Consider the following 19,192-nt stretch of genomic DNA (forward strand, 5'->3'; position numbering starts at 1 on the left):
AACAGAGATAGACCAGCGCTCGACCCCACACATCTGGATCTTCTTTCACCTGCTGCATTGGCTCCGGATTACATCACCATTACATCACCGGGACAAGGACAACAATGGCAGCGGGGCCATGTCCCCACAAAAGGAAGGTGTCTCCGAGGACGAACAGAAGCCTGACAGCTGGGAGAAAGAATTCATATTGCTCAAAAACACACACCGCAAGCTTGTGTGCATCGGAAAAATTTTGTGGCAATTTTTCCGATGCGTTGCGAAAGTATTCATATGGCTTGAACTTTTTCACCTTTGTCGTATTAGGACCACACATTTCGACGTATTTTATTTGGGATTTTATACAAAGGAGAACCAGGAAATACAATGTGCAAAAATCCCATTGTATTTTTTCTTTACAAAAATAAAAAAAGTCTGAAAAGTACGACGTTTGTATTCAAACCCCCGGTGATACTATGCCTCGCCAATCCAGCAAAGAGCAGCTCACGTCAAAGCTACGGAGCTACGGAGCACAATATGTGAGATGCAACATATTGCCTTCTAAGTCCATGTCTTAGTCGTCAGAGGTTTGTTAGACATCCAAAGTCTAACATGTTGCTGGCCAGGACCGGATTGGAACCAGTTTGGGTGCCCTATATACCAAGGAAAATTTCAATTACTAATGCCAATTACAGGGCATTGTAGTTCCATACATCTGCGGGTGTTAACTTTTTTTTTTTCTTTTTACCAATAACTCCATGTTCTTACCAAAAAATTGACTGTAACTTTATAATTTTCAAATACATGAATATTTGTTGTATTGTACATATACATAAAAATTCTAAAATAACTAATCACATGATTTGGGCCTATGAGTTTTATGTAAAGTACAATGTTTGCAAAGCAGACGTTTATCTAAACAACAGCAAAAACGATGAGAAAACATTTTGGAGCCCCACACAAAATGATCACTGAAAGTCTTCAGCTGATGGGAAGAGTGATGGAGCTAATTACTGGGTAATCTGTGTAAGAAAACCTGTTATAAGAAGGAAAGAGCTCTGAAAGAGGAGCACTGATGGAAGGCCGACTTTGTAACGGTCTTTATGTGACTCTGAATGTTCAGGTCAGAGTCCATCACTACACCCACATTTTGGGCCTGATCGCTGGTTTCTAGTTGTAATAACTGAAGCTGAGTAGATTGTTCCTCTTTAGGGAATAACTTTATCTCTACTTCTGTTCAGCTGGAGAAAGTTATGGCACATCCACAAATCGATATGTTCTAAGCATCTTCATTCTTTATATCCGCCAAAATACAGACAGGAGATTCTTCTTTCCATCAGCCAACAGCTTTGGACGATATGAGTTACAGTTTTGCACTACTTTGTTGTTAAAATTACAATTTGTGATTTTAAAGTGACCAAATACATAAATAAACACTTTGCAACGCACCGTGTTTGAACAAAGCAAATTTTATTAACAAATTCTCTCGTAGTGTTTTTAAAAAAAAAAAATTTATTAAACCACTCAATCTAACATTTCACATCCTTCTTCTCTTTTCTCTACTCTACACTTTTTATTTTTTTTAAAAGTCAAAATGCTTCATTTGCACCAATGTTCAAAATCACTTTTTAATTGTGCAGTTCAAAAACATGCTGTCTACTTTTGACTCATGCTCTACTACAGATGAAAAAAGATTTTCTTTACTTTGCTTAACTCACTAATCAGCATTCAAATGAATATATTATGACATAATTAACTAGGACTCAATAATTCACCTTTAAAGATTGAAGTATGAAACTTTAATCTACTCACTGTTACCAGCTGCAGCTGTATTAAACATTAATCACCAGCATAATAAATATGACTCTGTGGTAATCTAATGTATTATAGATAGTTTCCACACTGTTCTATTGCTGTTTTTTTGTCAAATTAATCAGGTCGTGAGTTTTCAACTAATTTGAAGCCTCATTAAATAACAAGGCACCCTATTCTTTCACAATGTTTTACTTCTTTCCCGTTTGTCTATAATCAGCTCTTATCAGATGAAGACGGGAAGTTTTTCGACGCTCGTTCTCCCCTGGCGGGGAATTGTCGTTAAAAATTCAGATGTTTTTGATCTACAGAAACCAAAGTTGTTTATTCTGTTTATAATCTGTTAGTTTTTCCACAAATCCAGTTGAAGCCAGTTATTTACATACACTGAATAAAAAGACACAAACACATTTTTTTTTCCTCATCACTGTCTGAAGTTAAATCAGACCAAACTTTTCTTGATTCAGGCTGGTTAGAATGACCAAAATTGTCTGTGTTTGCTAAATGCCGGAGAGCGTTTTAGATTATTTTTTTCCTTCAAATTTAAGTTGTACAGTTTAAAAAGACAGTTATCCACGACCAAATGTACGCACATTTTTGAATTTGAAGAAAGCAAAAACATACAAAAAAAAATGGTTCTCGCCAAGTTTTCAGGCATTGAGCAAATAGAAATAATTTGGGTAATTCTAAGTAACCTAGAACAAGAACAGTTTGGTCTGATTTAACTTCAGACACTGAGAAAAAAACAAAACAACAACAAAAAAAACATGCTTGTGGCTATTTATTCAGTACATGCAAATGTCTGGTTTCAACTCTATGGGAGCCGGAAAGACGTCGTTATCTGCCTCTCACCATTTTCGGTCTCTGTGGCGTGAAAACCCTCTCAGCTGTTCAGCCAGTAAAAATTCCTACAGTGGAATGAAAACAACGTTGTTAATAGTACGTTGTTTACCGCTGGCGGTGGCGTGAATAGCTGCCTGTTTACTCTACAGGCTGCTATTCTCCGCTCTGAAGAAGCTGTGAATGTGTCTGAACAAGCGGGGTAACATGTCCCCTTACGTCCCCCCCCCCACCTGCCCCACTCCCTCCTCATTATCTAGTTCGAACGCTGCTTGTTTGTGTTTGCAGCACTAATCCAATAAAGAGCCCAAAAAACCCCGACTCCCCTCCTCGCGCTCTCGTCTCTTGACTCCATCTTCATTCTTTCCGTCTCATTCACTCTGCCGTCTTAAGAGGGAACAAAACCTGTTTGACTTTCGCTGGCTTTTGACGGCAGAAAAGACGTGTGTGAGGGAAGACAATCGCTCACCACATGAGAACCGGCCTAATGACTGCAGTAATCCAGCTTTGGTATCAGCGTTGCGACATTCCTTTGGCATGTCTGGAGTGCGATACACCTGTTTCCTCCGAATAGTTCTGACCTTCTGTGTGTGTTCACCACACACACACACAAAAAAAAACACACACACACACAAATGGACCGGATGCAGAGGAGGGTTGAGGAGGGAGTAGGGAAGGTCTCCATCATATGTGTTCAGCTCAAAGTCATCTGGAACCAGAATCCTCGAACAAAGCTGAAACACAAAGAGGTAAAGTTAGTACATCTGAAAGAAGCCAAGTGATGAAGATATGAACATCAAGTTTTTTACAGAATCTACATTTTCTTTCTAATATATGAGTTTGAAAATCAGAGGGTGCTATAACATCTTAAAACACTAAGTTAAAAGGAATAAACTGTCAAAACTGCGTTGTCAAAGTATTCACACACATTAATTGAATTCAATCTCCGTCACATTCAACCAAAAACTTGAGTGCATTTTATTCAGGGTCTCTGCAGGTTTCCACAACTCTAATTTTAGACTTTTTAACAGCACTATAAATGAAATTTAAGACTTGTATCATGACAAGAAAATCGCATATCTTATATCGTAGTGCCGATTTTTACATTTTTTTTGGACCAGTACGTAGATAGCACCGTACGGATTGCCAACAGAAGTGAGCTAGTGGTGAAGACGAACATCATCCAACCAACTGAGTATAACTTACACTTACCATTTATGGACGCAAAAAGCTAGCTAGTTAGCAAGCGTTTATTAGCAGCTATTTAGCGGTAGTTCCAACCACCTCGAGTCACAAAATGCCTGTGTCCAACTCAAACTTCTACCTGACAGAAAAGTCTCACAAGAAAAGTAGTCTACTCAGAATATATGAGTAAGTAGTCCTGTCACAACAAAATGTAAGACTTGTGAACAATCTAGTTTGTTCTAGTAAATCTAGAACAACCTCCAGAAGCAGCAGATACAGCAGAAGTATTCACACGCTTGGCTCCGTCCGAAGATGCTTGTCTGCAGTTCAGACGACCTTTCATCAGATTAGTTACATTTCGCCACGGTGTTTCCTAAGTTGGGGCAATAAGCAAAAAATATTACGTTTGACTGCCAGCAGGGTGTTGCCATGACAACAGGCCACCGATGTCACTGCGAATGGGTGGCTCTCGTCGAGCTGCACCGGCTTCGGTATCCCGCAATCCTCTTCTTTTCTTCCGAGGCGACCGCGGGCTCCCTTCCCCCACGTGTACACCTCACCTTCTGCCAGAAAAAAACCCACCAAGAAAACAAATTAATCACCTCATTTGTAGGAAAACCTCCTCTTGAGGGGCTAATCCACTCAAATCTTTAACTGACAGGTCTGTCTTGGATTCATAATGGCTCTATCTGTAGGAAGTCTGAGCTGAACAAAGCCCTTCTTCAACAAAGAGAGACCTACAGGCCCTGCTGGCCTCTCCGCAGGGAGCCACTCACTGTCACCATACAGCTTTTTACTGTTTTACACCCAACTGCAACAACAAAACTTACAAACAAAAGACATCTGTTACCCATCTAAGGGCCAACATGGTAAAAGGGTAGTTCCAGTGTATAAATGGATTTATCTAATTAGGTTCGACAAGCCTTGTGCGCCACTTAGAGACCAGTAACAACAGAAGAGGGAGAAAAGGAAAGTGGTTCTTTTGTCCATTTCAGCAAATCACCTTTGTTTTGGAGGGGTTGTTAGTTTGCTGGTGAATGACTAAATATCTGCACTCAGGGACAATTTTAATCTTAAAATATACTGAAATGTTTCATATCAAACAGATTTTTAATATCATTTTGTGGTGAACCACTAGGGGGCTTCACTCAATCCCAGTCAGGATGTTACGGTTTACAGATTGTGTGTTTTTGGCGCTTTCCGGTACTCTGTTGTTCTGAGTTGGAATTGAGTTAAGACAAGATGCAAGAAAATTGAAAAATGTTCAAACCTTTGCCTCTGTGTTGGGTTTCACACCATGTGTCTTTTGCCTGCCACTGTCTTCCATCCAGCCCATCGCCCATGACAGACACATACTGCTAGTTAGCTAGCTAACAGACACAAATTGACTAATTGGGAAGTTCTGGGCAAATCCCAGTATGTCAATATGACATTTTAGTGTGTATTCATGGTACTGGGTTGATCATGTACGCTGCAACTTTTTCACAAAAACTAGCTCACGGTTAGCAATGTCAAATGAGGTCGATGAAATGTTCAATCAGGTCAATGAAGTATCTGCAGTGAATTAGAAATGTTATAGAAAAATATAGTGAATTTCAAGACCTTACTGTGGAGTTAACATGTAAGATTATAATTACATGATTTAAATGATGATAGGTGGTTCTCAAAGTGGGCCGGTCTGAGGCTTGAACCTTCAGGGCTGAAAGTGAGTTCAGCCCAAAGGAAAGCCCAGCTAGATGGCACGGTATATTAGCCACTGGTTACAGGTAGCATCAAATGCTTCTAGCCATAGAACCTAATGAAGATGTTTGAGCACGACTCAGACTTTCGCCTGACAGAAAAGTCCCTCAAGGACAAAAAAAAGTACAATACAAGATGAAATATGAGCCTTCCTTACAGTATGACTAACCCTATAAAGAGTAAGTCTTAATCCTGCGAGAGAACAAATGTTCAAACCTTGCTGTTAAATTAATTTGCTCGTAGTTTATGCTTTTTGTCACGTTAAAGATGCTACACATCATCCACTCACCAGCTCCGATGGCCAGGGTGAAGGCGTCACCGCATGCGGCCAAGGTGATGTCCTTCAGGCCGAGCACCTGGTAGGGCACCCTGCTGCTGCGCCGGGAGCTGCAGCCCGTCTGACCGTGCTGGTTGCTGCCAAACGTATAACACTGGCCCTCTTCTGCATATTGAGAGCAAAACGGTCAAAACGCAGAAATGATTTCTGACGAAGTGGACAGCTGAACAGGCAGGAGTTTAAATAACAGATGAGATCAAAACTTCTTCATACTCAATAAGCAGTAATCAGGCTTCGTTTTTGTGGGAAATACATAAATCTAACAAGGTCAGACGCTTGCAGGAACAAATCTGTTTCAGGCATGTGATCATTACAGTAGATTTCTGAACCTGTGACAGCAACAGAATGGGCCGTTCCAATGTCGACGTAAACTATCCTCTCAGAGTTAAGTGGGGCTGACTGAACCGGAGTGTAAGAATGGACTTCTTCAACCTGATTCCCAGGATTTGGTTCCTCCCCAGCTGTAACCGTGTCCAGACCAAGCTTGTTGAACCTGAAACGAAAACAGTTTACAACTAAAGTTACTTACATAGAGTCTCATGTAAGTAACATGCACCACAGGCATGAATTTTATAATAGTTTGATCTGGTTTTTTATTTATTTTTTTTTTTTTAGAGTAGAATGATTATTCAAGAAAAATATTTAAATAGTTTTAAAAACAACAACTGGATGCAAATACATTAAATAAGATATTTTCTATAATCCACTGGTGCATCATGAAATACATTATCAGCTACTGTCCATCCACTGCAAGTGCAAGAATATTTTTGTTAAATCCAATATGGCAGACAGACGAAAAAGCAACTCAGGAGCGAACACTTCCTCCTTCCACTGTAGAAAACCCTTAAAGGTGAAAAACTATTTCGACGTCAAGTAACCCCTAAAAACTAATACTACTTATGTATTTTCCAAACAACAACTTTGTATTTGGAGAGAATTACAACTCATCACCAAAAAATCCTAAAAATATATGCATATATTTCTACAAACATTTTTCCCACCTTTTTTTTTTCTTTTCTATGCTTTAAAAAAAAATCAAAAACAGTTTGAAAAAAAAATCCGGACATAAAGGATTCTGATTGATACATAAAAGGAATAAACAACCATGAAAATAAATAAAGAAAATAAAAAAAAAAACATATTGGATTTGAGCAAAAAAGAAATCAGAATTGAGCATTTTCATTGTCTATTTCTGATTCTTGGTTAAATCAGCATTTAAACACATTCTAAATAGACCTTAAACACAGACTTAAGATGTAACAGAAGTTAAGCGTCACACCAGACCTCGCTCTCACTCCTCATTCCTAACACACATATCTACATCCTGTCAGCAGAAAGAGTTTTGGAGAATGCCGTCTCACAGGTTATACACAGACGAACTATTTCTTTAAACCTTTAATCTATCGCCATCCCACACACCCTCGTAACATAAACACAAGTCTGCAGGATGCAAAACCAGCAAGTCATTGTTCGCGTCGGGGAGGCAGAGCACCAACCTGTTGCTTCCACATGCCAGAATGCTGCACCGCGTGCTGATAACCATGGAGCAATCCACGCCACACACCACCTTCTGAGCCTCGAACTCAGCAGGCAGACACACCTGCTGGGGACTGTTGTGTGTGTCCTGGGTGCCCAGGCCGAGGCGACCTTCAGGACAGAGAGCCACCAATTACGCCATCATCGTAAATCGCTGGTGTTCAAACAGCCTTAAAAAACCCCCCAAAAAACACAAGTGGTTCTTTTGTTGTACCGTTGTCTCCTCTTCCCCAAGCAAACACCTCCCTTTCATTGGTCACAGCGACGACATGAGAAGCTCCGCAGGACACCTGGACCAACTCGTAGCCCAGGAGAGCCTCCACAATCTTAGGCTGCGCACACAAACACAAAGAGAGATGATGCAGGTATCACATGCTGCATGCTGAATGATTGAGTTGATTTGCAGAAGAGACTCAAGCAAAGCGCTGAATTGAAGCAAACGGAACGTTTTGAGTGTGGATGTAGAGTGACGACGTGAAATCGAGTGTGAACAGGTGAGCTTGAGGTGAAACTTGTCGGTAAAATGGGTTTGAAATGTTGTAATCTCATTTGAAAGGACTTTGACTTTTCTGATACTCTATATGTGTATACAAATAGAACAAATACAGCAGGTGTTTTCAGAGTTACCCAAATTATCTTTTTGTTTTGAGATCAGACTGTATTTTTTTTTTTTCTCTGAATGAGTCCCAAAGAATTTACGAAGTGGATGCCTTTTTTTTGGGCTGCATAGTGGCGCAGTTGGTACAGCTGTTGCCTTGTCTGGTCTTGGGTTCAATTCCCGGCCCGGGGTCTTTCTGCATGTTCTCCCTGTGCATGGTGGGTTCTCTCCGGGTTCTCCGGGTTCCTCCCACAGTCCAAAAACATGACTGTCAGGTTAATTGGTCTCTCTAAATTCTCCCTAGGTGTGTGTGTGTGTGAATGGTTGTATGTCCTGTATGTCTCTGTGCTGCCCTGTAACAGACTGGCGACCTGTCCAGGGTGACCCCGCCTCTCGCCAGGAACGTAGCTGGAGATGAACCAGCAACCTTCCTGACCCCATTAGGGACAAGGGTGAACAGAAAATGGATGGATGGATGGATGGATGGATGGATGGATGGATGGATGGATGAATGGATGGATGGATGGATGGATGGATGGATGGATGGATGGATGGATGGATGGATGGATGCCCTTTATTTAATGAGGAAAAAATTCAAAACTTCTTTTTTAGGTTTTGGTTCAAGATTTAGTTAAACATCAAATTTACAAAAAATTGTATGACTTTGTTTTATTAAAATATTACAGCATGTTGTTGAAGAGGTAAAAGAAAACTGAATTTCTTTTTTGTAGTTAGTACTTTTGATTTGATTGCCTTTGACACCCAGGATCTAAATAGTCTGTTTCACTTAGTGACAAACAATTTTCCTAATGCATTTGAACAACTCTGTGGACAGAAACGTGAAGGCGTACCTGTGTTACATCATTAAAGTTGCCATGTCCCAGACAGCCGTTGCTTCCACTTCCAAATGTCATGATAATACCTCTGTCTGCAAAGGGAAAATAAAAACCGGAGATTAATGGCACTTTTAGTTGATGAGCTGGCATGAACTATTGCACACACCAACAGAATTCTCATAATCCCTTTTTAGGAAATGTTTATCTGTGTCACTCTAATAAAATATAATGGAAAAAGGGGGGGATCAGAAAAAAAAAGAGTTTATAATCCCCTCCAGTTTGTGCCTCAGTTTTTAATGGAGTACTTCCTGCAGGCTGAGGGGTTAAGAGACCACAACCCAATCATCAGTTTCCTTTAGTTTCTCTGTTGGGTTCAAAGCAAAAAGAACTGACCCACCTGTCAAGCAGGAGGTGAACAGATCACCACAGGACACGGACTTGATGGTGACCCCTGACTGACCCTCCAGGAAACGGGAAATGAACAGCGGCTGCATCTGATCCACCAGGCCTGGAAGACTGGCCTCTCCAGACACAACGGAGGGAGCCTGGAACCAGGTCACACACAGAGCCACGCACGCCATCACGCGTTGTCTGGAATAGTTTGGTCCTACATAGATGTTGCTTCATTGCTTCAGCAGGTAACTTATATTTAAAAAAAACGTGTTTCTAGAAACATATTTTTAAAATTGTTGCTCCTCAGGATCCTCCTATTCCATTTGCAGAAATATCCAGCTCTGCCAGAAACAACCAATCAGAGCCAAGGGGAGGATCTTAGCGCTGTCAATCTTGCTGTTGTAACATGTTGCTCACAGCCTCCCCTTCGCTCTCTGCTAATGCTATGTCTTGTTAGCATGGCCACCCCTGATGGCAGACAAATAATTTTCCTGGAACTGTACATTTTTTCTCCGCTACTATCACACTGAGTAGCTTCCTGCAGATGGCAGTCGGATCACTGAGAGGAGGCAGAGGAGCTCGAGACTGAAGCGAAGGGTTCACCGTCCAGCAGGACAACCACCCTAAAGGTACAGCCAGAGGAAAAACAGAAGGATTTAAATTAAAGAGCTTCCCTGGCTGAGAAGTCCAAATCTGGATCAAATTGAGAATCTAACAGAACATGAGCTCTTTCTCCCAACTTTAGTTTGTATTGATTTAACAGAGCTGAACATAAATTAACAGATTTTTCATTATTTTTGCAATGGCCTAGCACAGATGATTCCAATAAAACACATCGGAGTGTCCGGTTGTAAGGAGGAAAATGAAGGGGAGGGTTGTCTGACCAGAGGACTTCCTGTTAAGCATTTTGTCCGTTTAGGATGTGAGGGAAGTGTGAAAACAGTGTTTTACCTCCCAGGTAATCAGGCGGCCGGACTTGGTGACTCCCATCTTCTGAGTCCTGCCCAGTGAGACCTGAAGCACTTCGGTGTTCAGCATCGGCAGCCGGAGAGGCGCCGTTATCCCACTTCCCCAGGTATACACGGAGGACAGCGGGAGAGAATGCACCTTTCCTGATCCCAAACCCGCAGATGAGTCTGCTTAACGGCAAGAACAAAAAACAAGAATGATAAGAATCACAAGGTGAAAGCCGGCCTACGCAAAGTCTAATATAACCTCTGGTCCGGTTAGCAGGAACTCTTCCTCCTGGTCTGCCTCGCGGCTGAACGTTCGACAGCGGTTTCTCAATCCTGGAATTAAAAAAAACAAAAACTTATGAGTCTTTGTCACAAATCAGTGCAATTACTTTAATCATTCGTCCGTTGCGTACCGGCGCATTTTCACATTGCCTACGTCTGTGTAGAGATTAAGCAGCGGCCGGATGCAGATGGGCAAAGCCATGATTTCATTGAGCTGGGGCCGTTTGGATGGGTCCAGGTTGAGCATGTTGAGGATGAGCTGCCGGAGTTCTGGGCTGTAGCGGTCCGATATTGGAGCGAAGGTTCCGCTCATGATCTTCAAGACGAGGGCGGGAAGATTCTGGAAGGGGAAAAAAAAAAAAGAAAACGGGTTTTAGATGAAGACAGATCTGAGCTTTAACGAAACATTTCAATAATGAAAGCAAGACCAACTGCAGTGTACAGTTGGAAAAGCGTAGCAGTCATGGTGGTTAGGAGCGATTCCTGACCTTTCCGAACACTACGAGTTTCTGTATTAAAGTATTATAAAGCAGTGGGATTATTGTGACTGCATAAGCCAGAAGAAAAGCAGAATGAAGAATTGTTTTCCTACAGCCGCCTCAAAAGCTCTCTTTAGGCTGGCCAGCTCATACAGGACGCAGCCCAGAGCCCAGATGTCGCTCTTCTGGTTGTACGGCTTTCCCTCACACAGCTCTGGGGAGATGTAACAGGGAGTCCCCACCACCTGCACACACACACACACACAGAGCAGCCACTGTTAGCAGCGGTAGGATCAACTGACACCATCAACCAGCCTTCGTAGATATTGTTTATATCAAAGTTTTCCAAACTCAGATATAATGGATGAATGGATGGATGGATGGATGGATGGATGGATGGATGGATGGATGGATGGATGGATGGATGGACGGACGGACGGACAGACGGATGGACAGGAATGGCTAAAACAAATTCCAGACTTTTCCAGAGTATTTGGGAACAACGTTTGATGATTAAATTAAATTAAATTAAATGATCAGAGTTGCTTTTGAACCATAATAACTGGAACATTTACCAACATATTTGATGTGTATTGATGATTTTAATGACAGCAATTGACAAAATGTGAAGTCTGTTACTGGTTTCACAACTGGTGACTGTATGATGTTTTTATGAAATTGATGTGAAGCAATTTGAACTGCCGTGTTACTGAGACATGGTAGACAAATAAACTTGATCGATTGATTGATTCATTCATTTACGTTCTTAAGCCAGGAGAAAAGATCCGATCACCGTGTACGCCTTGCTCTTGCTGACGAGGATCTTGGAGATGCCGAAGTCTCCGATTTTGACGATCATCTGGTGCTTGTCCAGCAGAATGTTCTGAGTCTTGAGGTCGCGGTGCAGAATCAGTTTGTTGTGAACGTGGTAGAGAGCGAGCAGGATCTGCACAAAGAAGTGGAGGATGGTGTCCTCGTCCAGGAGGGAGTTGCAGCGCTTCTGGATGTATTCAGCCAGCGTCCCACCTGCAGGGGAACGAAGGAAACGCATCATTCACACTGTAGAGGTGAAATGTTGTTGGAGTATGAGAGATAGGTACATGGAATCAAATCAGACAATAAGAACAGAACAGGGTTCTTCTTCATAATGTGAGGGAAGCCTTGATGTCAGCTTAAGAGTAAATAGAATCTAGAACATGAATATCTGGCACAGAAGCTAAATCAGAAAATGATCCGCACATGGGGACATAAAATTATTTTGGTATCATTAACCCGACTAACAATAAAAATCCCAATCAAGTGATTTAAGTGCTCAGGAAGATAATAAAACATTTTCTAAAGCATATTCAAAGCTTTTTTTTCTCTTAGTCTGAAAATGAAGACAGTTTAAGCTTTTAATCTGATGATTTCAGGGGGTAAAAAAGTTAGTTAAGGCAAAGAACTGTGGAATCACCGGTGCAAAGCTATGTAATTTCCCTTATTACACAGTCCTGCACAAACACCTACTTCACACAGACTTAGATGTTAAGATGCACTCAAGTGGTCTGTGTGTGGAACCCTAAGGCATGGGAAAAGTAAACTGGTTTGCCCAGACAAAAGAGCGCGGTGTAACCGGATCCGGAAGGGAGCTAACCTGGTGCGTACTCCATGGCTATCATCAGGGCCTTGTCCTCCAGGAAGTTCTCGTAGTACTCAATGATGTTTGGGTGGTTGAGCAGCTTGAGCACCTGACACTCGTTCTGGGCCGCCAAGCGTTCGTCCCGTGACATCTGCTCAACCGGGATCTCCTTCAGGATGACGAAGGCTCCGTCACTGCGTCTGCGGCACAGGTGGACGATCCTGACCAACCAGACGACACGAGAAAAATGTCCTCAAAAAACAAAAACAAACATACAAACAAAACATGATAGAAGAAGGGGGAGGATGATATGTGGCAGCTCAGTTTTGGTGAAGTTATCGGGACTGAATGAAGCTGAAGCAGATGCATCTCACTTTGAAAAAAAATGGGTTTAGTTTCTCTTTGTTATCATGGAGTCAAAAGTTCCTCAATTGTTTTTTTTTCTCCTGAACTAAGATTTCCAATGTAAATTCAGAATTTTTAACTGGGTTCATAAAAAGTTTTTCACACATCTGTTACGAGATTAAATATTTGAAATTTGACTTAACAAAAAGTATTTCAAATCCATCTTTGTACAATTTTGCATTACAAATATAATTGCAATGCATTGCAAAATTGTAGCAAAAAATATTAAGGGAAAGGGAAATATAATTTTTAAAGTATTTTATCAAACAACCGGTAAAGTATATGTTGAACTCGCCAAAGTGAGTTTGTAGAACCAGATTTTGCTGTTATACCGGCTATTGAAGGGTTTTTTGTACGGCTGAAATGATGGATTGAATTAATCATGATTAATCAATTATTGAAATCACTTTCTACAACTTTTGTAACCGATTAATTGTTAAATGGAGAATAGACACAAAAAAAAGAAGCCCATCTGCTGAAAGAACATCACACTCAGAGCAGTAACTAAGCCAAAACTGCGCAAAAATGTATACATTTTGCATTTAAGATTTTAAAACATTTAAATATGTAAACATATTATATCCAGAACTAAGTGGCTTAGTTTTAACTTAGCTGTCGAATACTGAAATAATAGTTAGTCGCAGCTCTGCTTTATTTTTAACCGACTAAACAGTGTTGGATGAACGTTTGACAGCTTAAGATATTGCTATTGTTGTGTCCCTTTCTGGTTGTTCTGGGACTTTATTTGTGAGTAAATGGGGTAATTCTAAATTTATTCTGTGGAAAATAATAATAAAACAAACATGTCATTTTACTTTTAATGCCTAATTATGTTGTACTTTGTGTTGTACCATCAAAGTGTGGGGTGTGAATACTTTTCCACTTACATAACGGCAGTTTTAAATCCCTATATAATTACACCGCCATGTTTTATCACGGCTGCTTACTATCATTCACTTTTTTCTTAGTGAAAAAACGGACGCTCCGTTATCTCCTCCCTCTTTTTCCTCTCAGCAGAAGACAGACATTCCGTTGGATTTGAAGAATAAAAGTGGACCTTTACCGACTTCTGTCTGTCTTAATAAACTCCAGACAGCCCCGTTGTTTCAGGAAGACAAAAGTTTACAACACGAAGCAATGTTAATGTGTGTGAAAGAGCAGAGTTTACCCGAAAGCTCCTCTCCCAACAACTTTGATTTTCTCATACTTCTCCATCGTCGAAGCGCCTCAAACGTCTCCAGTCGTCTCCTGGCAACCGAGCGACGGCACTACGGCAACCAGCGAGGGACTAAAAATCAAAAAGATATACTTTTTTCCTCCTTTCTAGGTAACTAAATTGGCAACAACAGAGGCTCGTTTTTTCTTCATCTTCTCTTTATGGTTTGGCAGTTAAGTTGCAAGTACAGCAATTTGTAAATAATTCATTATTCTACTGCCTTTCATTATTCCAGAGGCGGGTAGAGTTACCAAAGATTGTACTCAAAGAGAAGCATTACGTTTAGTATATTTTTAATCCAAGTAAAAATATGATAAAGTATTTAGCATACTTTTACTTTACTGAATAGTAAAAGGCAGCTATTTAACAATGATTCAAGTAAGAGAAAAATATATTTTGTAAAAAGGCTACTTAAGTTCTAAGCAACAGTTTGTCCACATCTGATTTATTATCTATTTATGTAATCAAATATAAAATTACAAAAATTCAGAAGAAACTTTTTCAAATCAATCATCTTCAACCTAAAACATATACCAATATGCTATAACAGAATAAAGTACTTATAGTGACAGTATCCTCTGTGTATTTTATAGACTTAACTTCAAAATGGCCCAAGCGGGCTCAGCAGATAGAAAATAACAGAACAAATCTTGTGTGGAAACCAACAACAACAACAAAAATCTCACGTTAAAATTAGATGTCAATGTCTCAAACATTTTTGTTTAAAACATGTTTGTTCTTTATTTGGTTTAGCTACTTTCTGATATCATTGCTCAAGTAAAACATATTCTTTTGAAGTGAGTGGAGTTCCTTTTTTTGGAACATTTGTTCCAAAGAAAATGGTAATCTCTGCTTTTAGCTATGCATTTATTGCATAACTTAGAATTACACAGAAAAACTCTGAAATGATCAACAGATTTGTGGAAAACGTACTAAATAGCTGGAACAAAATGTGCAATAATATAGAGTGTGTCAAAACTTCAACAGCTTGAGGTAGAAAGTTGTACAGCAGTCTGGTGGTTCTGCCTCTGTGAAATCACACTATTCATAATGGCAGCAGTTCATCAAGTTCACAGAGAGGGTGTGAGGAGTCTCTGACAATGTTCACAGTCGTGTTCCAGAAGCTTCTCTGAAACAGATCCTGGAGAGAGAAAAGGAGAAAGAGAGAAAGAGAGAGAGATAGACTGGGAATAGACGTTGGTCCATCAAGTTATGCTTTAAATAACATTTAACAAAAATGTCTGTTAAGGTTCATTTAGATATCCACATTGTGTTTTCATTTTAAAGGTCACCAAGAAAGATACTAAAATGGTCTAAACCTTTTAAGACAAGATAAAGAACAAAACTCAAGGAACATCTGCTATTTTATCAGCACAGGCTTGACTTCTCGTCCCATCAATGAAACTAAAGCCTGCCGTTTTCCATCAGTTGGTTCTGCCTCTCCTTTGAGTGTTAACTGATACTCTTTATAAGGCTGCGAGAAATACAGTACAAAAAATATCATGGTGTAAAATGACTGAGTTCAAGCAACGAGTTTCATTTTTACAAAAGGAAGAACAAAACTTCCAACAACCTTGGAGAACTCATGGAGTTTTTTCTCTCTCAGAAGAGAGAGAAAAAACAGGACACCAGGAACAAAAACCAACAGGGTAAAGCAGGAAAGTAACAGGATTTAAAAGGAGGAACCAGCAAGGAGTGACTGAGAATGAAATAAACTACATACTCGTATTCAGGGTTGGTAGATAAGTGTAAGTAAGTATCCTCTGGTCTAATTCCTTTTCTGGGTTGGAAGAATAGAAGTCTAAAATGTAGTTGCTAAGGTAGTTTTCTGGATTCTAAGTTTGTTCTGTTCTGTTCTGTGTTGCTAAATAAGTGTAAGTAAATAGAAGTATGCTCTGGTCTTCTGGGTCGCTAGATGAGTATAAATAAGTTTTCTCTGGACTTTCTAAGTATGTAGATTGTTCCTCTTTAGGGTCAAAGATAATAAGTCTTTTTAGCTGCAGCAAGCTAGAAACAAGCTACATACTAGCAGGAGCATGTAGATATAAATAGGAGGGATAAAGACATGCCAGATGTCTGACTGACACCAGCTTTGCAACAGTCGAGGCAAGTTCAGATAAAGGCCTGTATCATTCTAAAACCTAGTATTTTCCTTCTAGTGAGTGTATTATTTACATTTTTTTCAGAATATCGTCAACCCAAGCTGCCATTTTTCTAAAGTTACTCATTATTTTAACATTCCAATCGACTGCCTTTAGGTCTGTAAAATGTCTCTTTCTGAGAAATATGTTCTTGACCCATGCAGACATAAACAGGTTATGTGAAAAGTTAGGTTGAGATGTAATTATGTCATTAGTGGGGCATCAAGTTCTGCAGTGTTGCTTCCATATACCTGGTAATTATTAAGCATCTTCCCCATTTCCTACGCAGGAAGGAGGGTCTGCGACCACTGCGTCTTCTGTCTGCCATGATGGGATAATAAATGCTTTGTGCAGCGACAAAGCCCGCTCTGTGTGGTGAAGTACATGCTTCCTCTGTCATTATCAATCTGAAATAATCATGCATTGCCACAAACAATCATCTGAGCGTAACCGAACCTTCTCTTCAATCCCTCTCTCGCTTTTTCATTTTTTTTTTTTCAAAAAAGAAGCTCCTCCGATGGAAGTCAGACTAGTCGCCGGTTTCACAAACAATGGTTTGCTCTTTCTCAGGAATATAGTATGGCAGCACCTGAAGGAGCCTCTAGGTCTCGGCGTGCCACTCCTCTGACCATGTTTTGATGAGGGAATAATGTTATAACATGATTTAAAGTAAAAGGAAAAAAAGAAGGAAAGAAAGAAAAAGAAATTCTACACCCCCTCTGCCCATAAACTGATTTATTTCATTAATGATGAGGTGCACTTCCTTGCATCACCAGACAGCAGAAAAGCGAAAGAATTCTTTAGTTTTCTTATCCAGTATCTTCACTGGCACTTCCTGTATGAAGTATAGGGAAACAGAAACATGAAGGACTGAAATATACAACACTGCCACAGGGGGACATCTACTCACCAGTGGTTAGAAATGTAAGTAAAGCACAAAGAAAAGAAATGGAAGTATTTTTATATTTAAAATATTACTTAAAATATCTTACTGTTCCTACATGTTCCTACACAGGTACGATCATGGCTGACTAGATGTTTTGTTGTGGTATCAATACTGGCTTCAGATGGAAACAAAAAATCAAATTATCAAAATCGTTTGCTAATTTTTTGGCATCTTCCACTCTTTATCTTTCACAAACACACTATCTTGTGACGTCACTGCACAAATTTAGTAATCTGTATTTGTGTAAAGTAGACACGTGACAACATTCCTCATAAAATCCAATTTATTCCAAAGTACTGTACAAGTATCACACTGATGTGTCTGCCTGTGTGAGCAATGCCAAATCACAATAAATAAATAAATAAATAAGATGTGTCTTTACTGTTAAGCTTGTGGTAAACAAATTGGAGCAATTTAATTAAGTGGATGAAGTTATTTCTGTTCGGAGCCATTGCAAATTTGGAAGAAGTCATCTTGACAGCCAATCAGATGCCATGTTCTATAGAACGTTCCCATCGTCCCGCCCCCTGAATTTGATGGGCGAAGTTGACAGTTTGAATGATGTTCTTGAAATGAAGCCATAACATTTAATTGAGGCACATCCTTGGGAAAACGGTGATCAATTCTAAGCACTGCCCTGCCCTCTAGTGGCCAATATGTGCAACAACAGAGACCCATTACATGGGCACATTGAAGCGTGCGAGACATGCAGATGGCAAACAAAATAACATGAACAAAACAAAATCATGCAATAGCATGGCTGCTGTAGAATAACACATTATACGTGATAGTTCTTATGCCAAACCCAGCTACATTTAATAAATCAATTCTGTAATTTTTCCACTTTTCAAAAATGAGTGACTTATGATATTGAAATAGTCATGTCATAAGGTGTTCATAAATTATAATTAAGGAAAAATCATTCTTCTTTACAGGATGATGGACTTCAATCAGTTAAAAAAAATCGGAACCGTTCCCCTGAAAACCTCTGATGAATTCGGATCAATTCTCTTCTATGTTTGTTTTGTGAGAAGAAAAACAAACATAGATGAATATTTGACAAAATTCTTTAAAACCACTTCTTTATTTGGGCCACTATCTGTGTTTCTAATTTGTAATTTCCAAATTGAAATTACGAAAATAAATTTGCTTAATAGAAACACAACAATTTGGGGGAGGGGGAGAGTCCACGTTTGATACAATTTTAGATTTGGGCTGGTTTCTCAGCTATTGGAAACACCTTTTCACATCACATGAATCTCGTGATGTATAACCGGATGTTACTACTTCTGAAAACGAAGGAAAAGTAGCATAAGGTTTGTTTGTTTTTTTCTCTCGACAATGTGCAGCTGGCTCCACCAGGGAGTCATTTGAAAGTGTTGAATCCATAGCTCCTCTGTAAAATCACTACAATTTTCCCCAGGTCCTAATCGGCTTATCCACCTGAATAAGATTCCAGTGTCTCATCTGATTGGCTAGCACCACAGCTGAGTTATGAATATGTCTCGTGTAACTGTTTACATCCGTCGCTGCCATGATTTTGTAATTATTGCGTGAACAACCTTATTTACGTGTGATTTTAGTGTAATTTCTTATTTAATGGAAACGCCACATCTACAAAATAGTTTTTTTGTTTGTTTGTTTTCTAAAATTATTATTATTATTATTATTATTATTATTATTATTATTATTATTATTATTATTATTATTATTATTATTATTATTATTATTACTATCAGAATATAAACAAGGATTTGAAGCGCATTTGTAATGGAAATGCTTCTGATTGGGAATGTTTCTGATGAGAAAACCCAATTACCCAAACACGCTCGGACCTTGTAAGCACGTCACGTGCCGCCCATGATCATTCTTTCTGAACGATCTCCGCTGATGCCA

The 19,192-nt window shown here is 39.7% G+C and overlaps 1 protein-coding gene across 5 annotated transcripts; it reads right to left on the reverse strand.

Annotated features, from left to right (window-relative positions):
- Window positions 1-1,429: 1,429 nt before the first annotated feature.
- Window positions 1,430-14,258, reverse strand: nek8 (NIMA-related kinase 8). Of its 5 annotated transcripts, none has more exons than XR_006370904.1 (16): window positions 14,162-14,258; window positions 12,604-12,809; window positions 11,764-11,996; window positions 11,084-11,215; window positions 10,623-10,831; window positions 10,469-10,542; window positions 10,205-10,389; window positions 9,258-9,405; window positions 8,876-8,952; window positions 7,641-7,758; window positions 7,387-7,537; window positions 6,220-6,383; window positions 5,843-5,995; window positions 4,218-4,376; window positions 3,098-3,362; window positions 1,430-2,696 (listed from the first exon to the last, which is right to left on the reverse strand). XR_006370904.1 is itself a non-coding variant. In XM_044120229.1 (15 exons), exons 1-15 carry the CDS (start codon window positions 14,206-14,208, stop codon window positions 3,334-3,336), a joined length of 2,085 nt encoding a protein of 694 aa, XP_043976164.1. In that variant the 5' UTR covers window positions 14,209-14,258; the 3' UTR covers window positions 1,430-3,333. The 5 variants fall into 5 exon arrangements, 2 of the variants coding, with proteins under 2 accessions (XP_043976164.1, XP_043976165.1); XR_006370903.1 differs by having other exon boundaries at window positions 1,430-3,015; XM_044120229.1 differs by having other exon boundaries at window positions 1,430-3,362.
- Window positions 14,259-19,192: the final 4,934 nt, after the last annotated feature.

Source organism: Gambusia affinis, linkage group LG06 (assembly GCF_019740435.1).
Source record: "Gambusia affinis linkage group LG06, SWU_Gaff_1.0, whole genome shotgun sequence".
Taxonomy (NCBI): Eukaryota; Metazoa; Chordata; class Actinopteri; order Cyprinodontiformes; family Poeciliidae; genus Gambusia; species Gambusia affinis.

Excerpts from the sequence above, each read along its gene's own strand:
- nek8 (XM_044120229.1), bottom strand. The coding sequence starts at position 14,208 with ATGGAGAAGTATGAGAAAATCAAAGTTGTTGGGAGAGGAGCTTTCGG. Across the intron at positions 10,543-10,622 it reads GGCAATGTGAAAATGCGCCG|GATTGAGAAACCGCTGTCGA; the intron begins GTACGCAACGGA and ends TTTTAATTCCAG. Across the intron at positions 6,384-7,386 it reads CTGGCATGTGGAAGCAACAG|GTTCAACAAGCTTGGTCTGG; the intron begins GTTGGTGCTCTG and ends TTTTCGTTTCAG.